General features: G+C 39.6%; 4 protein-coding genes across 7 annotated transcripts in view; 2 read left to right on the top strand and 2 right to left on the bottom strand.

Moving 5' to 3' along the window:
• The window catches only part of LOC113007925 (obg-like ATPase 1), a 51,885-nt gene extending 49,454 nt beyond the window's left edge, over positions 1–2,431 (bottom strand). The window contains exon 1 of the mRNA XM_080290408.1: positions 2,096–2,431. Within this exon, the coding sequence (XP_080146534.1) occupies positions 2,096–2,329 (234 nt within the window). The 5' untranslated portion in view covers positions 2,330–2,431. The remainder of the gene's footprint in view (positions 1–2,095) is intronic.
• Positions 2,404–9,126, top strand: sp9 (sp9 transcription factor). 2 transcript variants are annotated; one of them, XM_026145230.2, is made up of 3 exons: positions 2,404–2,547; positions 3,059–4,137; positions 8,784–9,126. In XM_026145230.2, exons 1-3 carry the CDS (start codon positions 2,527–2,529, stop codon positions 8,821–8,823), a joined length of 1,140 nt encoding a protein of 379 aa, XP_026001015.1. In that variant the 5' UTR covers positions 2,404–2,526; the 3' UTR covers positions 8,824–9,126. The 2 variants fall into 2 exon arrangements, with proteins under 2 accessions (XP_026001015.1, XP_026001014.1); XM_026145229.2 differs by lacking the exon at positions 8,784–9,126 and having other exon boundaries at positions 3,059–4,964.
• Positions 6,571–12,829, bottom strand: cirsr (corepressor of RBPJ and splicing regulator). The gene is made up of 10 exons (XM_026145228.2): positions 12,646–12,829; positions 10,963–11,057; positions 10,672–10,745; positions 10,516–10,529; positions 10,106–10,158; positions 9,974–10,022; positions 9,221–9,341; positions 8,456–8,562; positions 8,091–8,176; positions 6,571–7,746 (listed from the first exon to the last, which is right to left on the bottom strand). Exons 1-10 carry the CDS (start codon positions 12,715–12,717, stop codon positions 7,035–7,037), a joined length of 1,383 nt encoding a protein of 460 aa, XP_026001013.2. The 5' UTR covers positions 12,718–12,829; the 3' UTR covers positions 6,571–7,034.
• A 1,108-nt stretch (positions 12,830–13,937) lies between these two features.
• Positions 13,938–17,137, top strand: scrn3 (secernin 3). 3 transcript variants are annotated; one of them, XM_026144758.2, is made up of 8 exons: positions 13,938–14,078; positions 14,232–14,403; positions 14,533–14,714; positions 14,844–15,043; positions 15,745–15,957; positions 16,049–16,211; positions 16,302–16,482; positions 16,595–17,137. In XM_026144758.2, the coding sequence occupies exons 2-8, from the start codon at positions 14,248–14,250 to the stop codon at positions 16,754–16,756; spliced, it is 1,257 nt and encodes a 418-aa protein (XP_026000543.2). In that variant the 5' UTR covers positions 13,938–14,078; positions 14,232–14,247; the 3' UTR covers positions 16,757–17,137. The 3 variants fall into 3 exon arrangements, with proteins under 3 accessions (XP_026000543.2, XP_080146533.1, XP_026000544.2); XM_080290407.1 differs by having other exon boundaries at positions 13,939–14,078; positions 14,236–14,403; positions 16,061–16,211; XM_026144759.2 differs by having other exon boundaries at positions 13,939–14,078; positions 14,236–14,403.
• The last annotated feature ends 238 nt before the right edge of the window (positions 17,138–17,375 follow it).

The raw sequence follows: 17,375 nt of genomic DNA, 5'->3' as shown, positions 1-17,375 counted from the left end.
CCTGTCTAGTTTAACATGCAGAAAATGAGGCTCTAATAATCTGGATTTGAGGCAAGTGAGGCTGGCTTTGTAGAAAGAATTTAAATGAATAGGTCTGAATTAATCATTTATCTTTTGTTGATGGATGCACCCCCACTTAGACTCATCACAATAGATGCAGAGCGTTTTGTTCGACCAAATAAATCATTCCCATTGTTTAAGGTACATTGATCAATCTAATGGCTTGTAATAGGCTCCTAATTGCCACAGAGAAGTGCTCACGAATGGAGTCCAGAATTACAGATTCAACTCAGAATTTTCCTTTGAATGACAAGGAAAGATCATGTTCTCCCCTCTTGTCCCAAATAAACATGCTATGAAAAAACCACCCATATTTTATCAGCCTGGGTTAATGGAACTAACACAAACATTTCTGTACTAGTACATTTAAATAAAAAATATAGGTGGGTAACATTTATCAGTGCACAAGGGTCTTGTGATTCCTACACACGTTTCTTTGTTAGGAGCAATGTGAACGGTCACACTGCTCATCAGAATAATTATAATAGTAATACATTATTATTATTATTATGAAGAAGAAGAAATATTAATATAAGAACAACAATAGCAGATTTCATTTTAACTATATAATTCATTACAAATACAGTAAACAAAACTAAGAAATAATGGTAATCTGAAATTAATTGCAGGGTGAAGATATTTTTCATGCAGGAAAAAAAATTATAAACGCTTACATTAAATTTCATTTAATCCTCAGACTCGTTTAACTTCTTTAGCAACAATAAACTGTGCTTATGTAGAATAAACGCTTAATACTGTTAACAGCACTCTGCCAAATTGTCATGATTGCAAAAAATGATTCCATTTTCTTGGCAGCGCCAAGTAGCCTGTTTGATGAGACTGATTTTTATTCACCCTTCTAAAGGTGGGGCTTTAAAGCAAAAAAAAAAGAAGGGAAAAAAAAGAGTATTTGAACAAATTGCGCCTGTGTTTACTGGCAGCATTCACACTCTATAATAGAGCATTATTTGCGCGTTTTGAATACTGTAATGCACATCTTTCGGTCAAGCCTTTCTCTGGAAAATTGCTTTAACTTTTAAAAGGATGATGATTCACATCAGAGCAGGTCAATTTTACATTATGCCATTATCCCTGAGCGTTTTTAACAAGCTATGAAATATGCGGCTTTATTGAATTGTTATATTCAAAGGGAGAAAAATAAAAGTCTCGAGTTTAGAGAAAGGAGAATAATAATAATAAAAAGAAGAAGAAGAAACTGGCGAAACGCGGCATCCTCTTCATTGTCCGCAATTTAATTAAATGTGGGATTGGGCTGGTGTTAAAAAAAATTATTTCTCAGCTACAATGAAGACATCGCGTTAATAAATCGGTTTAATGGAGATGACTGGCGGCCTTACAGCAGGAATCTCCTGGATACTGAAACTTCTCTCCCCCCCCTCCTCGACTATAAAATACTTGTCTTTTAAAACAGATCTACTGCTTTCACTTATCAGGTGAGCTGTCATTTTTAATTAACCCCTCACCTGCGTCCCTCCACCCCCCAACAAGTGGGCAGGGAGGTACGCGTGTGGCACTGGCGCGCGCAAACACGAGCATAGGCACAAATAAGTGGAGATTTTGGCTGGAAAAAAGTTAACTGATTAATTGCGAGTCTTGCATGAATCTGCTTTCCTTCACCTATAAAGTCACTCGAATGCAGCAGGCTCATAAATAATCTAACTGCGCTCGGAGAAGCGGAGGTCTGCGCTGTCAGGCCTGTTTCTGGACTTCTTGGCTAAACTTTAATCCGTCTCTGATTTCCCAATATAAACACAACCACTTTAAAACCCCAGTCGTTTCCCACCGTGCCTAACACGCAGCAGCTTGCACTTGCGCTTGCACTTCTGCAGACCGCTCTGATAAAGCCATCTCCGAGTTATCTTTCACAAGCATACAGACTGCGCTTAAATCAACAATTTCTCAATGACGTGTTGCGCATGATCTGAATATTTAAAAAAATCAGAAGGGAAAACCTGGAGCTGCACCTTAGAAGCCGCAATCTACAAAAGCCTTAGAGAATTAGTGAAACGCTTACCTCTTGGAGAACTGACGTGTTAAAAAACTCAATTCTGGAATGAAAGGAGACATTGAGCCTTCGTGTGAGAATACATAAAAATAACTGTATGCATTTAAAAAAAGAAAAAACACCAAATCGTGTCTTGTATGACAGTCTGGCCGGAGGCTGCACAAACAGATGATTGACGGCGGGGTTTTTGGTGTTTCTGTCTGTGGTCGGCTCTCTCATTGGCCGACTTGAAACCCCGGCCATGAATGCAGCTATCAGATTGGCTGCGCGTCCTCGCCAGCTGTACTTCAAAGAACACGCTCGCTACAACTAGGTAGTGTTGGGAGCTGCGAGCCAAGAGAGAAACCGTGTGACCTGAGTCAACACGGTAAATCTGACACAAATTGGAGCCATACAGCACTGAAATCGCGAACCCTCTCATCACAGCACAGACCCTGGATATGGCTACGTCTATACTTGGGGTGAGTCTGACTTTGTGTCCAAGCACAGAAGTTGCGCGTAAAGTTGTCGCCGCTCACTTTGCTGTGCGGCGGGATGTGTTTGTTGCTTTTCAAAACACGCGTGTTTTCCACGGGTAGAATTTATCATTTTCTCAGTTACTACAATTAAAACTTTTAATCTTGGACAAAACGTATAAAACATGGAGATGAAACTTTGCAGTCGTTTAAAGATTTTCTTAACATGTTTAGAAACTCGATGAACACTTTTATTTCTTACCTTGCTTTGCTTACATGTTACACACTCTGTACACATACACGCCTTTAAGAAGAAAATCTCGGGTTCATTCGCTTCCAAAGACGTTTCAGTAAAGTTATGAAATTTTGTCGTATTTAATTAATTTTAGTCATGTATGCTGAGTGCTCTCCAAGCCAAGCGAAATGATTTTCCTCATTTTCTCGTTTGTTATTCTCTGTTCTAAGCCCATGTGTGTGTGTGTCTGTGTGTTTGTGTGTTTCTTTTTTTTCCACCCAGGAAGAACCACGGTTTGGAACTACACCTCTAGCGATGCTGGCTGCAACTTGTAACAAAATTGGCAACACCAGTCCTCTTACAACTTTACCTGACTCCAGCGCTTTCTCGAAAGGTGGATTTCACCCGTGGAAAAGATCCTCCTCCAGCTGCAACTTAGGATCCAGTCTGCCCGGTTTCACGGTAGCGACGAGCCGCGCTTCGACAGGACTAACACAGACCAGTGGCACGAGCAACAGCGCCTTTTGCTTAGCCTCCACCTCCCCGACCTCGTCTGCGTTTTCCACAGAGTACAGCGGTCTGTTTTCCAACTCCGCCAGCGTCACGACCCAGGAATCTGGACAGTCAGCTTTTATCTCCAAAGTCCACACATCAGCAGAGACTCTGTACCCGCGCGTGGGGATGGCGCACCCCTACGAGTCGTGGTACAAGTCGGGGTTCCACTCAACCATCTCCGGTGACGTTACCAATGGTGCGTCCTCGTGGTGGGACGTTCACACAAATCCCGGGTCGTGGCTCGATGTCCAGAACCCCGCGAGCACCCTTCAGACCTCTCTGCACTCCGGCACCCCGCAGGCTATCCACTCCCAGCTCAGTGGCTACAACCCGGACTTCTCCTCGCTGACCCACTCGGCGTTTAGCTCCACTGGAATCAGCCCCTCTGCGTCTCACCTACTGTCCACCAGCCAGCACCTGTTAACGCAGGACGGTTTCAAAACAGTCATCCCCTCTTACACAGACGCTTCTGCCGCCAACGCCATGATTTCAGGGGGCAGTTCAGGAATAAGTAGCTCCTCGAGGTCGTCCAGGAGGTACTCTGGCAGAGCAACATGCGACTGCCCGAACTGCCAGGAGGCTGAGCGGCTGGGACCCGCCGGGGCCAGCCTGCGGAGAAAGGGACTCCACAGCTGCCACATTCCCGGCTGCGGTAAAGTGTACGGAAAGACGTCTCACCTCAAAGCGCATTTGAGATGGCACACCGGCGAGCGGCCTTTTGTCTGCAACTGGCTTTTCTGTGGCAAAAGGTTCACTCGGTCCGACGAGCTCCAGAGACATCTGCGCACCCACACCGGCGAGAAAAGGTTTGCTTGCCCGGTTTGTAACAAGCGCTTTATGCGGAGTGATCATTTGAGCAAGCACATCAAAACACACACGGCAGGTGGAGGAGGCAAAAAGGGAAGCGACAGTGACACCGACACCAGTAACCTGGAGACCCCGAGGTCCGAGTCCCCAGAACTTATTTTGGAAGGGGTGAACCCCAGAATTACTGTTAAGGATCCGTCTCCTCACGACGAACCCTGAGGCATCTCCCAAAAAATCAATCCAGATTAAAACAAAAAACACACAAAAAATAATAATAATAATAATAAAAACTGCACAGCAATGAAAACGGGTCTTATCTGACGGACAGTAAAGGGGAAAATGTTTCCAGAAGCGATAGCAAAATCTAAAAAAATATATATTCTCCACAGGCGTGACGAGTATTTCATTCGTAAATTCATCTTTACAAAAAAAAAAAAAAAAGAAAGAAAAAAAGAGTGATTTACTGTAGGCCTTCGGAAAATTTGAGGGAGACAGCTTGAAAATGAAATGGATGTTTGCTAATGCGCGAAACCTGTTGAACTTTGGTTGGACAATGTGAGTTACACCTTGTATATTGACGACTAAACTATGTGTTATTTTCATGTAAATGTTAGGCTATGATTGTTTTATTCGTGTTGGTATCCTGGAAATCAGGGAGTTTACTTTCGACGCACTTTGTGGATATGTATGTAAACGGCTTTTTAAACTTTGGTTAACCATTTTATTTCTTTGCTAAAAAAATTTATCTATATATAAATGTTTACCTGTATAAAGTCACACGTATAAGGCTTTCATTTTATCGTAATTAAAACATCTTAAAAAAGGCTTTAAGTGTGTGATGTAGAGTTTATATATTTTTTGTTTATTTATTAGGTTTAAATCTAAAAATATATATTTTTTATTTTTTTACTTTTTTAAAGTGTGACAGCTCATCACAGGCTTTCTTTTCCTTCTTAAAATCACCTACAATACGTCGACTTTAACTATTTCCTCTATGGAATAAATCAATGTTTAATGCCCCGGAAAAGACATTTCATGCCCAAATGAAAATCTTGTTAAATGGTATTAATTATGACTTGGAGCACATCGCAGCCCCATGTGTCTTGTATTTGCGATTAGGGATTCGTGTCTTATCAAATATCTAATTAATCTCCGAGACATCTTTTGTTCGGTTTCACTTTATCGAGGGGTTTCCAAGGGGGTTCGCTGACAAAGGTCCCCGAATATTTATTCTAATTGTCCAAATTAACTGCTTTCATTTGCATAGCAATCGATGGACTGAGAATAAGGATGTGGCTTCTTTCTCTTTGCCAGAAACACGTTATATGGGAACAGTTTTTTAAACTTCAGAAAAAGACGGGGGGCAAAGAGTCACATGCAAATGTTGAATTTTAAAATGCTCTTTGCACGGCGCAGTCAAACGGTAGCTGCATGTTATTTGAATATCAGTGGCCCCGCACTGAAAGGGTTCAAGGATGCTCTCTGACTTCTTTGTGCTTACCCAGTGCAGCGTCCGACTCTCAAAGAAAAGGCCGGGGAATAATTACAGCATGAATCCAGGACTAGGAATACGTCACGGAAAAGCATCTCATCCAGACACCCTCTTTTTTTCCCTTTTCTTTTTAAGGAGGATGTTAAATTGACCAGAAGGCAATAGGAGGGAAATTATTTTCATTTCCTTTTGTGTAGCAGCGGCTTCAAGGAAACGGGCAGAAAGTGAAAACTATCAAATTACTACATTTCCAATCTGAATTTAATCAAAAAATATATAAACAGCCTAAATAATAACGCTGAAATTTAATATTTTGTCGACACGTTCAGCAACTGTTTTTTCCTCCATATTTTTATTATTATTATTTTGGGGGGGAGGCAAAATGTGTCATTTTTATCGACATCAAAACAGTTTGCAAAATCTGCAATTTGTAAGTCTAAATGTCAAAGAAAAATCGCTACAAAAATTATTTAAAACTCTACAGGTTATATTTAATGTAAATGTCTCATGTAAAAGTAGCCAATGAAATAACTGCAATTGTAACTGCCTTAATTTATACACATCTACTGCATGCCTTATAACGGGGTGTTACTATGCTCGCTGGCTATTTGTACACAAATTATTCTTTGTCTATTTTCATTTAACGCCCGGAAAAAACCCAACGAGCGTTTTACAGAGATTCATGGATAACGCACTTTAAAGGCCATTAAAATTCGGGGAAACTGGTCTTAAAATTTTGTGCCCATTACTAAAAAAAATAAAATAATAATAATAATAATTTGGGGATTTAAAAAAAAAAAAAGTGTATGAAATTTCTATGAGGTGTCCAGAGCACAAAAACACACGGGTATAAAGACTGACGGCTCATCAGTCCACGTCTTCACTTTCATGAAATTTGACATTAAACTTAAACATCGCGATAAATAACTCCATAAACTAATTGATTTAAAGATTTAATCAGAAAATAACAGTCCTGCTTTTAACAAAAAAAAAAAAAAAAAAATCTAAACAATTTTCACAAACACAATCAAAAAGTAAGATTTAAAAATTGCATCAGATGAATTTTATTATTTTTTATTTTTTTGGTAGTGACCCTGAAAAGGAGTCCAACATTTTCCCATCAATGGATCAGATGCAAATTGCTTTTAATGGTAACCAATTCATTTAGACCCTTTCATACAGTACAAAACAGCATCAGTGTGCACTGACATGCATCTAGATATTTTCTGTTGACTGCTTCCCTCTGCTGGAAGAAACGGAGATCAACACACAATTTCTTCTATTTAAATAAAGGGACATGCATAACAAAAATTACTACTTAATAGATAGTGCAAGAGACATGCATGAGATTTTCCTTTTTCCTTTAGTTCTATATGCAGGAAAAACAAGCTTAAAGAAAGGAGGTCAGTGTCTTCTATTTGTTCTGTCCCCACTTCTGTCTCTTCTCTCCCTACTCTTACTCCTGCTTCTTCCTCTGCCCTCCCTTTCTCTTCTCCTTTCTCTGCTTCTGCTCCTCCCATCTGCTGTTCTGCCTTTCCTTCCTTCTGTGCTACTTCTGTTCCTCTCACCATCTCTACTGTGACGTCTGTCTTTACCTTCGTCCTCCCTGCCTCTCTCGTGGCTTCTACTTCTGTCCAAGCCAGACTTGGAGCTGCTAGGTCTCTGCCTGTCCCTGCTGTTGTGCCTCTTTCTCTCTTGACCTCCTTCCAGCGTGATCGCGTTCTTGGGGCTGCGATTCCGACTCCTGCTCCTTCCCCTCTCTATCCTTGTTTGTCTATAATCTCCAGACTCCTCTTTAGTCTGCTTCTGTCCAGTGCGAGGGCTCGGTGACCTGCTCCTGTGAGAAGAGGCCTTTCTCTGACTCTTGACTTGTCGCTCGCACTCAGAGCTGTTATCCCGACAGGAATCTTTTTTCTTGTTCTTCTTTCTCTTCTGGCTCTTGGACTTGCTATGACTGTCTGAATCTGAGCCACTATCATCACTGCTGCTGCCACTGGAGGAGTCACTCGAGCTGTCGCTGCTTTCATGCTTTTTCTTGTGTTTTCTTTTGCTCTTCTTCTTCTGTTTTTTGCTCTTCTTTTTCTTTGCCTTCTGCTTTTCTAGCCGATCCAGTTTTCTGCAAAACAAAAAATAAAGGAAAACAAGCATTCAATTAAAATTCTTCAGTGACGCAGCGGACATTTAATTTGTGCATAATAAATTCTGATTAGGCACAAAGTTTGCAGAGATTGGAGTTAAACACTTCACCAGAAACGGAAAATGTAGTGATTGCATTATTTAAAAAATGCATTAAGATACAAGACAAAAAACTAAATGTAATATAAACATAATAGGAAAACTGGGCCTACAATAGCTATAGACACTAAAACATATCACACCATGTTTTAAATTTTGTCTAAATATTTACATTTTATTTAAATATTAATGAAATAAAAGTGATCATGTGTGAAGGTTTTTCACCTGAGGAGTTTCTGTTTTTGCTTGGTTGTTAAAGATTTCAGGAATTCCACTTCGGGGTCTTCCTCTTCCTCACTGGCCACATAATCCTGGAATATCACAAAGCACACATAACATTACAATTTACGAATAAATATAAGCCCTGACAATAAATCTACATTGATCGGCTTTGACAGTGACAACACTTCTTTATTAAATCTACTTATCTGACTTTTTATTTTACACTTTTCTACAAATCTATTCGATCAAAAGACAAACCGCATCTGTAGTTAGTTATTCTCTCTCCCATTCAAGGGTATAGTTTACAGTACGCGTGTGTTCGTATATTGTCCTGTGTGCACGGAGATGACAGTGTGAGACACAATTACCTGCAATGGATCGCAAACAGTTGAATTCCTACCAAGGACAGATTTTTTCAGAGCAAACCCACTGTTTCGCATCTCCGCCATTAACTCCGAGGGGTGCATCGACGGACCTGTTGGCACAAATCACAGCCTCAGAGTCCCATTGATGTCAGAGCCATACCATCCACTATCTCCACAGTGGGAATTTCAGAGGCGGCTTTGTTAACAGAATGGGACATCAAATCAACTCACTCCACTTCCGGCTGAGCAAATCATACAATATCATTCTCTGCCAAAGCAGCAGTTAAGGGAATCAGAATACACAATAATTACATTTTTTCTCCCGGCACAGGAGGGGGACCATTACAGCACTCCACCATCAACACCACTGACTGGACTCTCCCAGGGTAAACATTATTACTTTACTACTCAACTGGCTGATTGCACAAGTCAGAATCAGCTCAAGGCCGGGAGCTCCAGCAGAAGCCAGAGAGGGACGATACAGTCGGTGTACCTGCTGCGAATCGTGTGACAGGCAAAGCTTCCCAGTGCTCGCAAATTTTCTGGCGCTTTATTCTTTTGTAGTAATAATTATTTGAGTTTTTCCACTGCAAAAAGATTCTGTATATGTGCACTACAGCTAAACTCATTATTGATTATCCTGCCATAAAATAAAAAACTGTACCCAACAATAATAGTGGTGTCTTTATATAGATGTCAAAGCAGCGTTAACACAGAATTTCTCATTTAAAAGATTAAAAAACAAACAAACAAAAAAAATGTATTTACCTGCGCCATCCTCTGAGGTCATAGAGCTGGCATTGATACCTGACAGTCCGAACAGAGGACACTCTCTGTCCGTGTTCACGTGGCCCCATTTGTGACATTTGATGCATCTCACGTTGCGCACCTTGGAAAGTTGGGCAATAACAAAAATTAGAATTGGCCGAACACTGGAGGCACATGCAACCCTTTAATAATAAGAAAAATACACTATAATTCACAGAGCATTACATAAGACGGTGTTTGCCATTTTCTCTTTAGCTTCTGATCCTCTAAAAAACAAAAACAAATAACTGTCTACAGCTGACTCTGTAGTCATAGGCTACAGAGGGATTTTTCTAAAAGGTTCATTTGTAGGATTTGAATGCATAAATTTAACATAGTTTCTTTTGTCACTTGCTTAACATGACTCTTAAGCCATTTTCCACATATAAACTGCAGCCCTGAACTTTTCAAGGACTTGCCCGACACAGGCACATGTGAAAAGTGGTTGTCCTATGTCCTACCTCCTGCACGCTCTACCCATGCAGCTTCTTCACCTAAACCACACGGTTTATTTCCAGTAGTGCAAACGTGTCTAAAGCAGACCGTTTCCTGCTGTGCGCTACATGTGAGAAAGGGCAACTGTGGAAAACATCCCGACCTGACGCTCCTGAAATTCTCCCAAGTTCATGTGTGAAAGCAGCTTTACACATTAACTGCCAGGCTGGGGGATTATTTGTGCAATATAAATTTAAATAAATAGAACTCATTACACACCTGGATTCCAAAGGGCTGATCTCTAATATTCATGTCATCCTTTGCATACCTAAAAAGATACAATTTAAAAAGTAATGCAAATTCTGGCAGCAATGCAGAAAACTTCATTGTGTATGAAAATCAACCACTTACTTCTCTCTAGGAGCTCCTTTCTGCCACTCAAATTTGTACTCTTCCTCCCCCTCCTGAAAGTCAGAAGTCTTTCATTACAAATTATAGTAACTTTTCTTATTATAAATGAATGAACCTATATAAGTTGTTTGCTGTCAAACCATCATGCACATACAAGTAACTGAATATAAAGGTAAAAGCATTAGTTTATATTTATAGTTTTAGGGTCACCGGGACCATATAGTTTGCAATGCATTCATAAGATTTTTTTTTCCTGAAAACACAGTTTATGATGTTTAACCATAAGGTGTTTTTTTTTTAATAATTATTTCTAATTTAGGTCTGTGAGTTACAGACAACAACACATTTGTGTTCACTTAATTTCACCACACCTGGTCTGAAACAATGATGACAGTAAAATTTTACTTTACCTCTTTCTTTTCCTCTTCAGGACAGAAGACAGTTATGAGGAGAAAATAAAAAGGAACAAGCATTTACATTAAATGAATGTTTTTTTCTTAACAACCACATTTTCAGAATTGAGATCTTTATTACACATTACAGTTGTTTCATAAAATACAACCTACCTTTGGATGCTCCGGGTGGAGCCTCATACATGAAATTCAGGCCATTTTTAACACGATCATCACCCATCAACAACCTTTAGGTAAAAAAGCAATTATTATTTAAACAGTATTTATCAACATTTACAAATAAGAAGTTGGAGGATGTTGTAAGACAATGTCTACTGTAGATTTTGTTCTTGCAAAAGAAAAGTTTTCAGTTTACTGAGTAAAATATTCAATATTCAATTATAAGTGTACAAAAACGTGCGTTGTACGTGTTCTTTCAGGTATCTTCCTGGGTATTTATCTAACCTGTTGTTGTAAGTGTCTTGCTCTTTCAGATATGCCTGCATTAGGTCTTCTTGCTTCGTCTTCTCGAAGGTCAGCTTCTGTTCTGCTATCCATACCTACAACAGAAAGAAAGAAAGAGAAAAGTCATTGTGGGCGATCTGGAAACACCAGAATGTTGTTCTATTTGGATTAGACTATTTGCTGATATTTTCATTTAGTTGTACAACTTGTCATATTTTTTTCCATTTCTTCTTTATTTTTGTGACAAAGACTTCCATTTAAAAAAGTATTATATTTGTTTTATTATTGTGAAATACAACTATATACCATTCAAAACTCATCACCAGCTGTCTTTTGCAATGTGAATCACTGTTTTTGTATGTACTCAATTGATACTATACAGGACTGCTTTATTTATTTGTTTTTTGAATTTTAAGTAGCCAAATATCAGATGTTTTTGATGTATCTATCTCAAAATACAGATCCTGATTTACTTTCCCCTCTTTGTGGTAAGAATGGTTAGTGAAAGTTTCAGGAATTTTCAAGAAATTTTTCAGTATTTGATATATTGATGATTACATTTTACAACAATCATTATAAATGTCCAAACTTTGGACCATAAGAGAGACATAAGAGAAGCCATAAGGTAAACCTTTTTTAGTCCTACTCGTGGGGAATTTGTTGTGTCACAGCAGAAAGTGGACAGTGCAAAGTTACAGCAGCAAAAATAAAATTTGCCCTTCACCTCCAACCGGTCACGGCAGCCCCTCTGAGCCTGCTTCTACTGGCGATTTCTTCCTGTTTAAAGGGAGTTTTTACTTCCCACTGTTACCAACGCGGTTGCTCTTGGGGGTCATATGATTGTTGGCGTTTTCTTTGGAATATTATAGCGTCTGTACCTTACAGTATAAAGTGCCTTGAGGCCACTGTTGTGTGTGGCGCTATATAAATAAAACAGAATTGAATTGAAAGTTTTAAAGGCAAATCATATTCATATACCTACTACCAACTCTTCAATCCATATTAAACTAAAGACGATTTTTTTAATATCACGAAGTGGTTAGTTTGCTTAAAGAAGTTGGATGAGCAACAATTTTGATTGCTTTTAAACACTTAAAAAAAGAATAAAACACTTAATACCAATCTGCCCTCTGTGATAGTATCTTTAGGATCTCAAAGTAACCATTTTGGCTGTTAAACTACTGCATCAGAGGTGCACAATCAAACCCACCCTATACACTATGGATGCCAATACTATAACTTTCAAACACTCACATTGAATCAAGTAGTCAAAAGTACATCCAACAGTAAGCAAATATGAAAAGAAACAACATAAAAGTAAATAAATGGTCACATCTGGCCAGACTTCAAATGAGCAGCATGTGACTGTGAGCTATATTAAAAAGTTCAGAGTATTAATGTTCACTCTGTCGCTAAAGATCGCAGGGAAGCTAAAGCACTCACTCTTCCTAGCTTTATAAAACATCTCTACCAGCTAACTTTGTTGGTTTATCCAACCTTATGGTTCACATAAAACAGACTAAATAAAATTACTCACTGAAGTCAACAATTAACAGTCAGCTAATAAGGCAGTCAGCATAGTGTAAGCTTTTCAGACGTAGCGAGCTAGGCTAGTAGCAGTAGCTAGGAAGCTAAGCTTGCGTTCAGTAGTTTCAGCAGCGTCAACAGTTATCAAGCAGTTACCTTTTTGATATTTGACTTCGATGCAGGATGAAAATCCTTCTTACACATAAAATTAGCAAACGACTTCCCCATGGTGGCGCGCCAATAGCGTTAGCTGAGTGAAAAACGTTTAGCTAACGCAGGTAGTAGCGTAGCTTCCTCGGCATGTAAACAAAACCGCTGTCACGAAGATGGTTTTGTATTGGTGTCACGTGACGTATTCAGGCACGCAGATTGATTGGTCTGTGGGATGGCAAAAATCACGTGACACAGTGTTGCCTAAACTGCAGCCACAGTATTTGGAAAATGTAAATGACCGTCAATTGTAAAGATGGAGACTGAAATAAAGGCAGCTCTGCAGTTGTGCGTGTGCAGTTTTATGTATAAAAACACAAATAAAAAATACATTATGGGTTTCGTACTATTCTTTGACATTCGACGTATTTGTCAGTGACCTCAAATTTGCTAATTATATTAGTAAGGTCACCAGAATTTATTTCTATCGCTAGAAAAATACATCAAAAGTTACATTCTTATCTGAAACTGCCTTTGGTCCATGCGTTCATATCAAGCAAGTTAGATTACTACAATGCTGTTTTTGTTGTTGTTGTTGTTTTTTGTAGAATCATTAGAAGAATGATTTCATCTTGCTCAGAAAGCAGCAGTCATAGTCCTTACACGGGAATGTGAAAATACTATTTTGGCGCGATCGTGGCTCAAGAGTTAGGAGTTCGCCCCGGCTTGGACAGTCTCGGTCGTTGTGTCCTTGGGCAAAACACTTCACCCGTTGCCTACTGGTGGTGGTCAGAGGGCCTGGTGGCGCCAGTGTCCGGCAGCCTCGCCTCTGTCAGTGCTGTGGCTGTGGCTGCAATGTAGCTTGCCATCACCAGCGTGTGAATGGGTGGATGACTGGATATGTAAAGCGCTTTGGGGTCCTTAGGGACTAGTAAAGCGCTATATAAATACAGGCCATATTTAAATTACTAATTAATTAAGAAAAACTCTCAATGGTTTGGCCACCCAGTACATTAGGACCAATGACTTGTTCAGTGTTTTTAATCCAACTAGACTTCTCGGGTCTTCAGGTGCAGATCTGTGGTCCTGAAACATGTGCCTGCTGACCTGAGTTCAATAAGAAAAGTGTCTGAATTCAAAAGAAAACTTAAAACCGTTTTATTCTCACAGGCCTAAACACAATAACTCTCTCTCTGTTAACGTTTTTTAATCCCCTTGAGAAACTGGAACACTAGTTTCTTATGTTTTTATCTCTTTTGATAAAGTGAAGTGAAACGTACATAAGAATAAAACTGACAGCAACAGTTGTGCGCAATTCTTTTAACTACGAAAACGAAACTGACTTCATCTCGGTCACGTGACTGCACTGTTTCCGCGTTTGTGAACTTTGACAGACGAAAGAAACGCACGAGAATAGAAACTGATGGTAACAACGCTGGGTAAGTCTGCTTATGTGCTATTCAGCGCTATACGTCAACAGTATATTAACATTACAGGGCTTACAAGTGACTTTGTGTGTTTACGGTTTACTACATCTGCTAAATCTGAGCACCAGTGAAAACTGTCTTGGATAACTAAGACCTTTCTTTTAGATAGTTTGGGATTAATATGCGCCCATCTTCGTGTGACACCTTTGTGGCTCTGCCCCCATCCACTGAGGGACAGCGCATCATTTTTGGGAAAAACTCTGACAGGCCTTGCGATGAAGTCCAGGAGGTTGTGTATTTTCCTGCCACAGACTATGCTGCAGGGGAGAAGGTTGAGGTAGGTAATAAAGAGACCATATCATTGCCCTCCAACCTTCAGTCTACCACAGTGCTACTCCTTGCGGAGCGTCCCAGCTGATAACCATTAATACCTTTTGCCCTTGTGTGTTCTTCTTTTTGTGAAAAGTGCACATATATGGAGATTGAGCAGGTCGCCCACACTTATGCAGTTGTATTGAGCAGACCAGCATGGCTGTGGGGGGCAGAGATGGGTGCAAATGAGCATCAAGTGTGCATTGGAAATGAAGCAGTGTGGGGCCGACAGAGTGCAGATGGCGAGGAGGCTCTCCTCGGCATGGATCTCGTCAGGTAAACCCGCCTGTATAGAAGTTGTCTGCTTTTTAAAGTATCTATATACTTAGCTTAATGTATCCTGATGTGCAAAAGAAAATGTAATGGCATGGTCTCCGTTTAAAATTTTGTTTGTCAATTTCACAGGCTTGGACTTGAGAGAGCTGATACAGCTGAGAACGCAGTGACCGTTATCACCGAGCTGCTGGAGAAGTACGGTCAGGGAGGATCGTGCATGGAGGATGAAAGTAGCTTCACCTACCACAACAGCTTCCTCATCTCAGACAGGAAGGAAGCATGGCTCCTGGAAACGTCAGGAAAGTACTGGGCAGCAGAAAGAGTCGAAGGTAATTGGAAAGAAAAAGTTCACTCTGAACATAAGACTTCTTTGGCCAATTCAGGGAATACTCTGGGAAAGTAGACATCCTAAATAGACCAGTAACTTTTATATAATGTTTGTGATAAGTAGTAGTAAAAAGAATAATGGATGGGAGCTGTTAAATTCAGAAGAGAAGATGAATAAATATTTTCAGTGTGTGCACATTTATGGGTATTAAAAGGCATAAAAAGCACAAAAGGACTGAATCGCTCACTACTCTGCAGTCTGCAAATTTTGCAGGACTCAAGAGGTGAGCCTCATAACAAAATGCACATTAGTTGGATATTTACACTGATAATTTAAGTAGATTAGATACATTAGTCTATACGTGGCATTAGAACAAATACAAAAATTACACACATTTTATGTCCTTTGGAATAAAATAGTGGTTACTACATTAAAGGGCAAAGTCTCAGCTTTTAATTTCAGTATATCTGGAAAGAAAGAGGTGTGTTTGAGATTTAACAAGACCAAAACCTGTCCTAGATGTACTTACACATTCTGACCACCAGAGAGTGCTGGCTGTCCTATTCAGAATACTTTCTAACATTTAAAGGACTGTTGTTGTTGTTTTTGTTTGTTTTTTTTGTTTTTTTTTACCTCAGTAAAGGAAAGTTAGAGTAAAATAGATTTAATTTTAGTGACTGCTCATGTTTTCCTCTTCTACAGGTGGATATCGCAACATCTCAAACCAGTATGGCATCACCATTAAGATAGACAAGGAGCATCCTGAAATGAGGGCGTATGCCCAAAGTAAGGGCTGGTGGGATGGGAAGACTGAGTTCAACTTTGCCACGGTCTACTCCTTTATGACTACAGCCAGAATAGAAGCCTCTGGGAGCCGATACTGTGAGGGGAAGAAGTTGTTGGAAAAGAGCAACGGTTAGTCAATGAACACACTCAGAAAAATTGGGGTCACAGGAGGACAAAGGTTACATAATCTGCACCACTGGTGTGATTTTATTTACTGAAGGTCATATCACAGCAGAGACAATGATGGATATCCTGAGGGATAAAGATAGTGGCATCAACATGGAAGGCATGTTCATGACCACAGGAAGTATGGTCTCTGTGATACCCACGGATCCCGATCTGCCAGGGGTTCACTATTTTACAGCAACTCCAGATCCTGAAAGGTATAGTACTTAATGTTATTTTAGCGCTTAAAGCACTCTTCCAATGCATTTCTACTGATGATCTCCTGGGTTCTTCTTTTGTAACAACAGGTCTGTATTCAAACCGTTCATTTTCGTGAAAAACCTTCACCCGTTAAAGGAGACGTCTTCCCCGAGTTACGGCCTAGATGACCCTGTGAAGAAGAAACCCCGCTTCCAGAGCAAGCCTGACCGCAAGCACGAGTTGTTTGTCAAACATGAACTGGTGGCTGCCATCATTGAGTCCCACAAGGTTTTGCAGTTTAATTCAATTCAAGCCTGCGATTTATGTAAAATTATTATTTTGTCTTGTGTGGGCCTTTTTTCTGAACGTGTGCAACTTGTGTTTTTTCCTTTCTCTGTAGGACAGAGGAAGGAAGATCACAGAAGGTATGAGGCAGCTGGAGAAGGAGATGATAAAAGAGATGGAGGAACATCTTTTACATGGTGTTGAGAGCCCAGATTTTCTGGTGAACTTGTTTTCAAGTTCTATCCAGAGGGAGCTTTCTGTTTACAGCCAAAAATGAGGCCAGAGCCACAACGTAGTTCCACACTTTGACACTAGCAGAAGGCATTCTGCTTTTTACGTTTTAATCAAGTACAAAAATGCTTGTGCAATAAACCTGCAAAACAACAGGATACTGTTCAGAACTATTGCTTAGAAAGTTGAAGAGAGTGTAATGTTCTTAAATCCCATGACATTAAAGTCTTGACTCTTATTTAATGAATCATTGATGAGAAATGTTCCATAACAAATGCATTACATAATGCAAGAATGAAATCTTTTGTAATAAAAGTTTGTTTTTAAACACGTTATGAATATACAGCCAAAGTGTGATGATGCATTTTTGAATTGCATGCATTTTATTAAAATTTGGTTTAATAAAACAAAATTTTGCCACAGAAAATGCGCCTTATATATTTTGTTACCTTGAGAGAAAAGAAGATCTGCAGCTGTTCCTAAAAGTGTTTTCCCATCACGCTCAGAAGATATACATTTTCATTGTATATTGCTACCACATTATGTTTCAATATGATGACTGAAAAATGACATTTTTTAATCAAACTGGCCAGCAGTTGCTATGTTAACAATTATAGTTCTGGTTAAAACTTCATAAATAATATCCAGTGAAGGTTTCCAAAGAA

Source organism: Astatotilapia calliptera, chromosome 16, assembly GCF_964374335.1.
Source record: "Astatotilapia calliptera chromosome 16, fAstCal68.1, whole genome shotgun sequence".
Classification (NCBI taxonomy): Eukaryota; Metazoa; Chordata; class Actinopteri; order Cichliformes; family Cichlidae; genus Astatotilapia; species Astatotilapia calliptera.
This window is presented reverse-complemented; position numbering and strand designations above follow the sequence as displayed.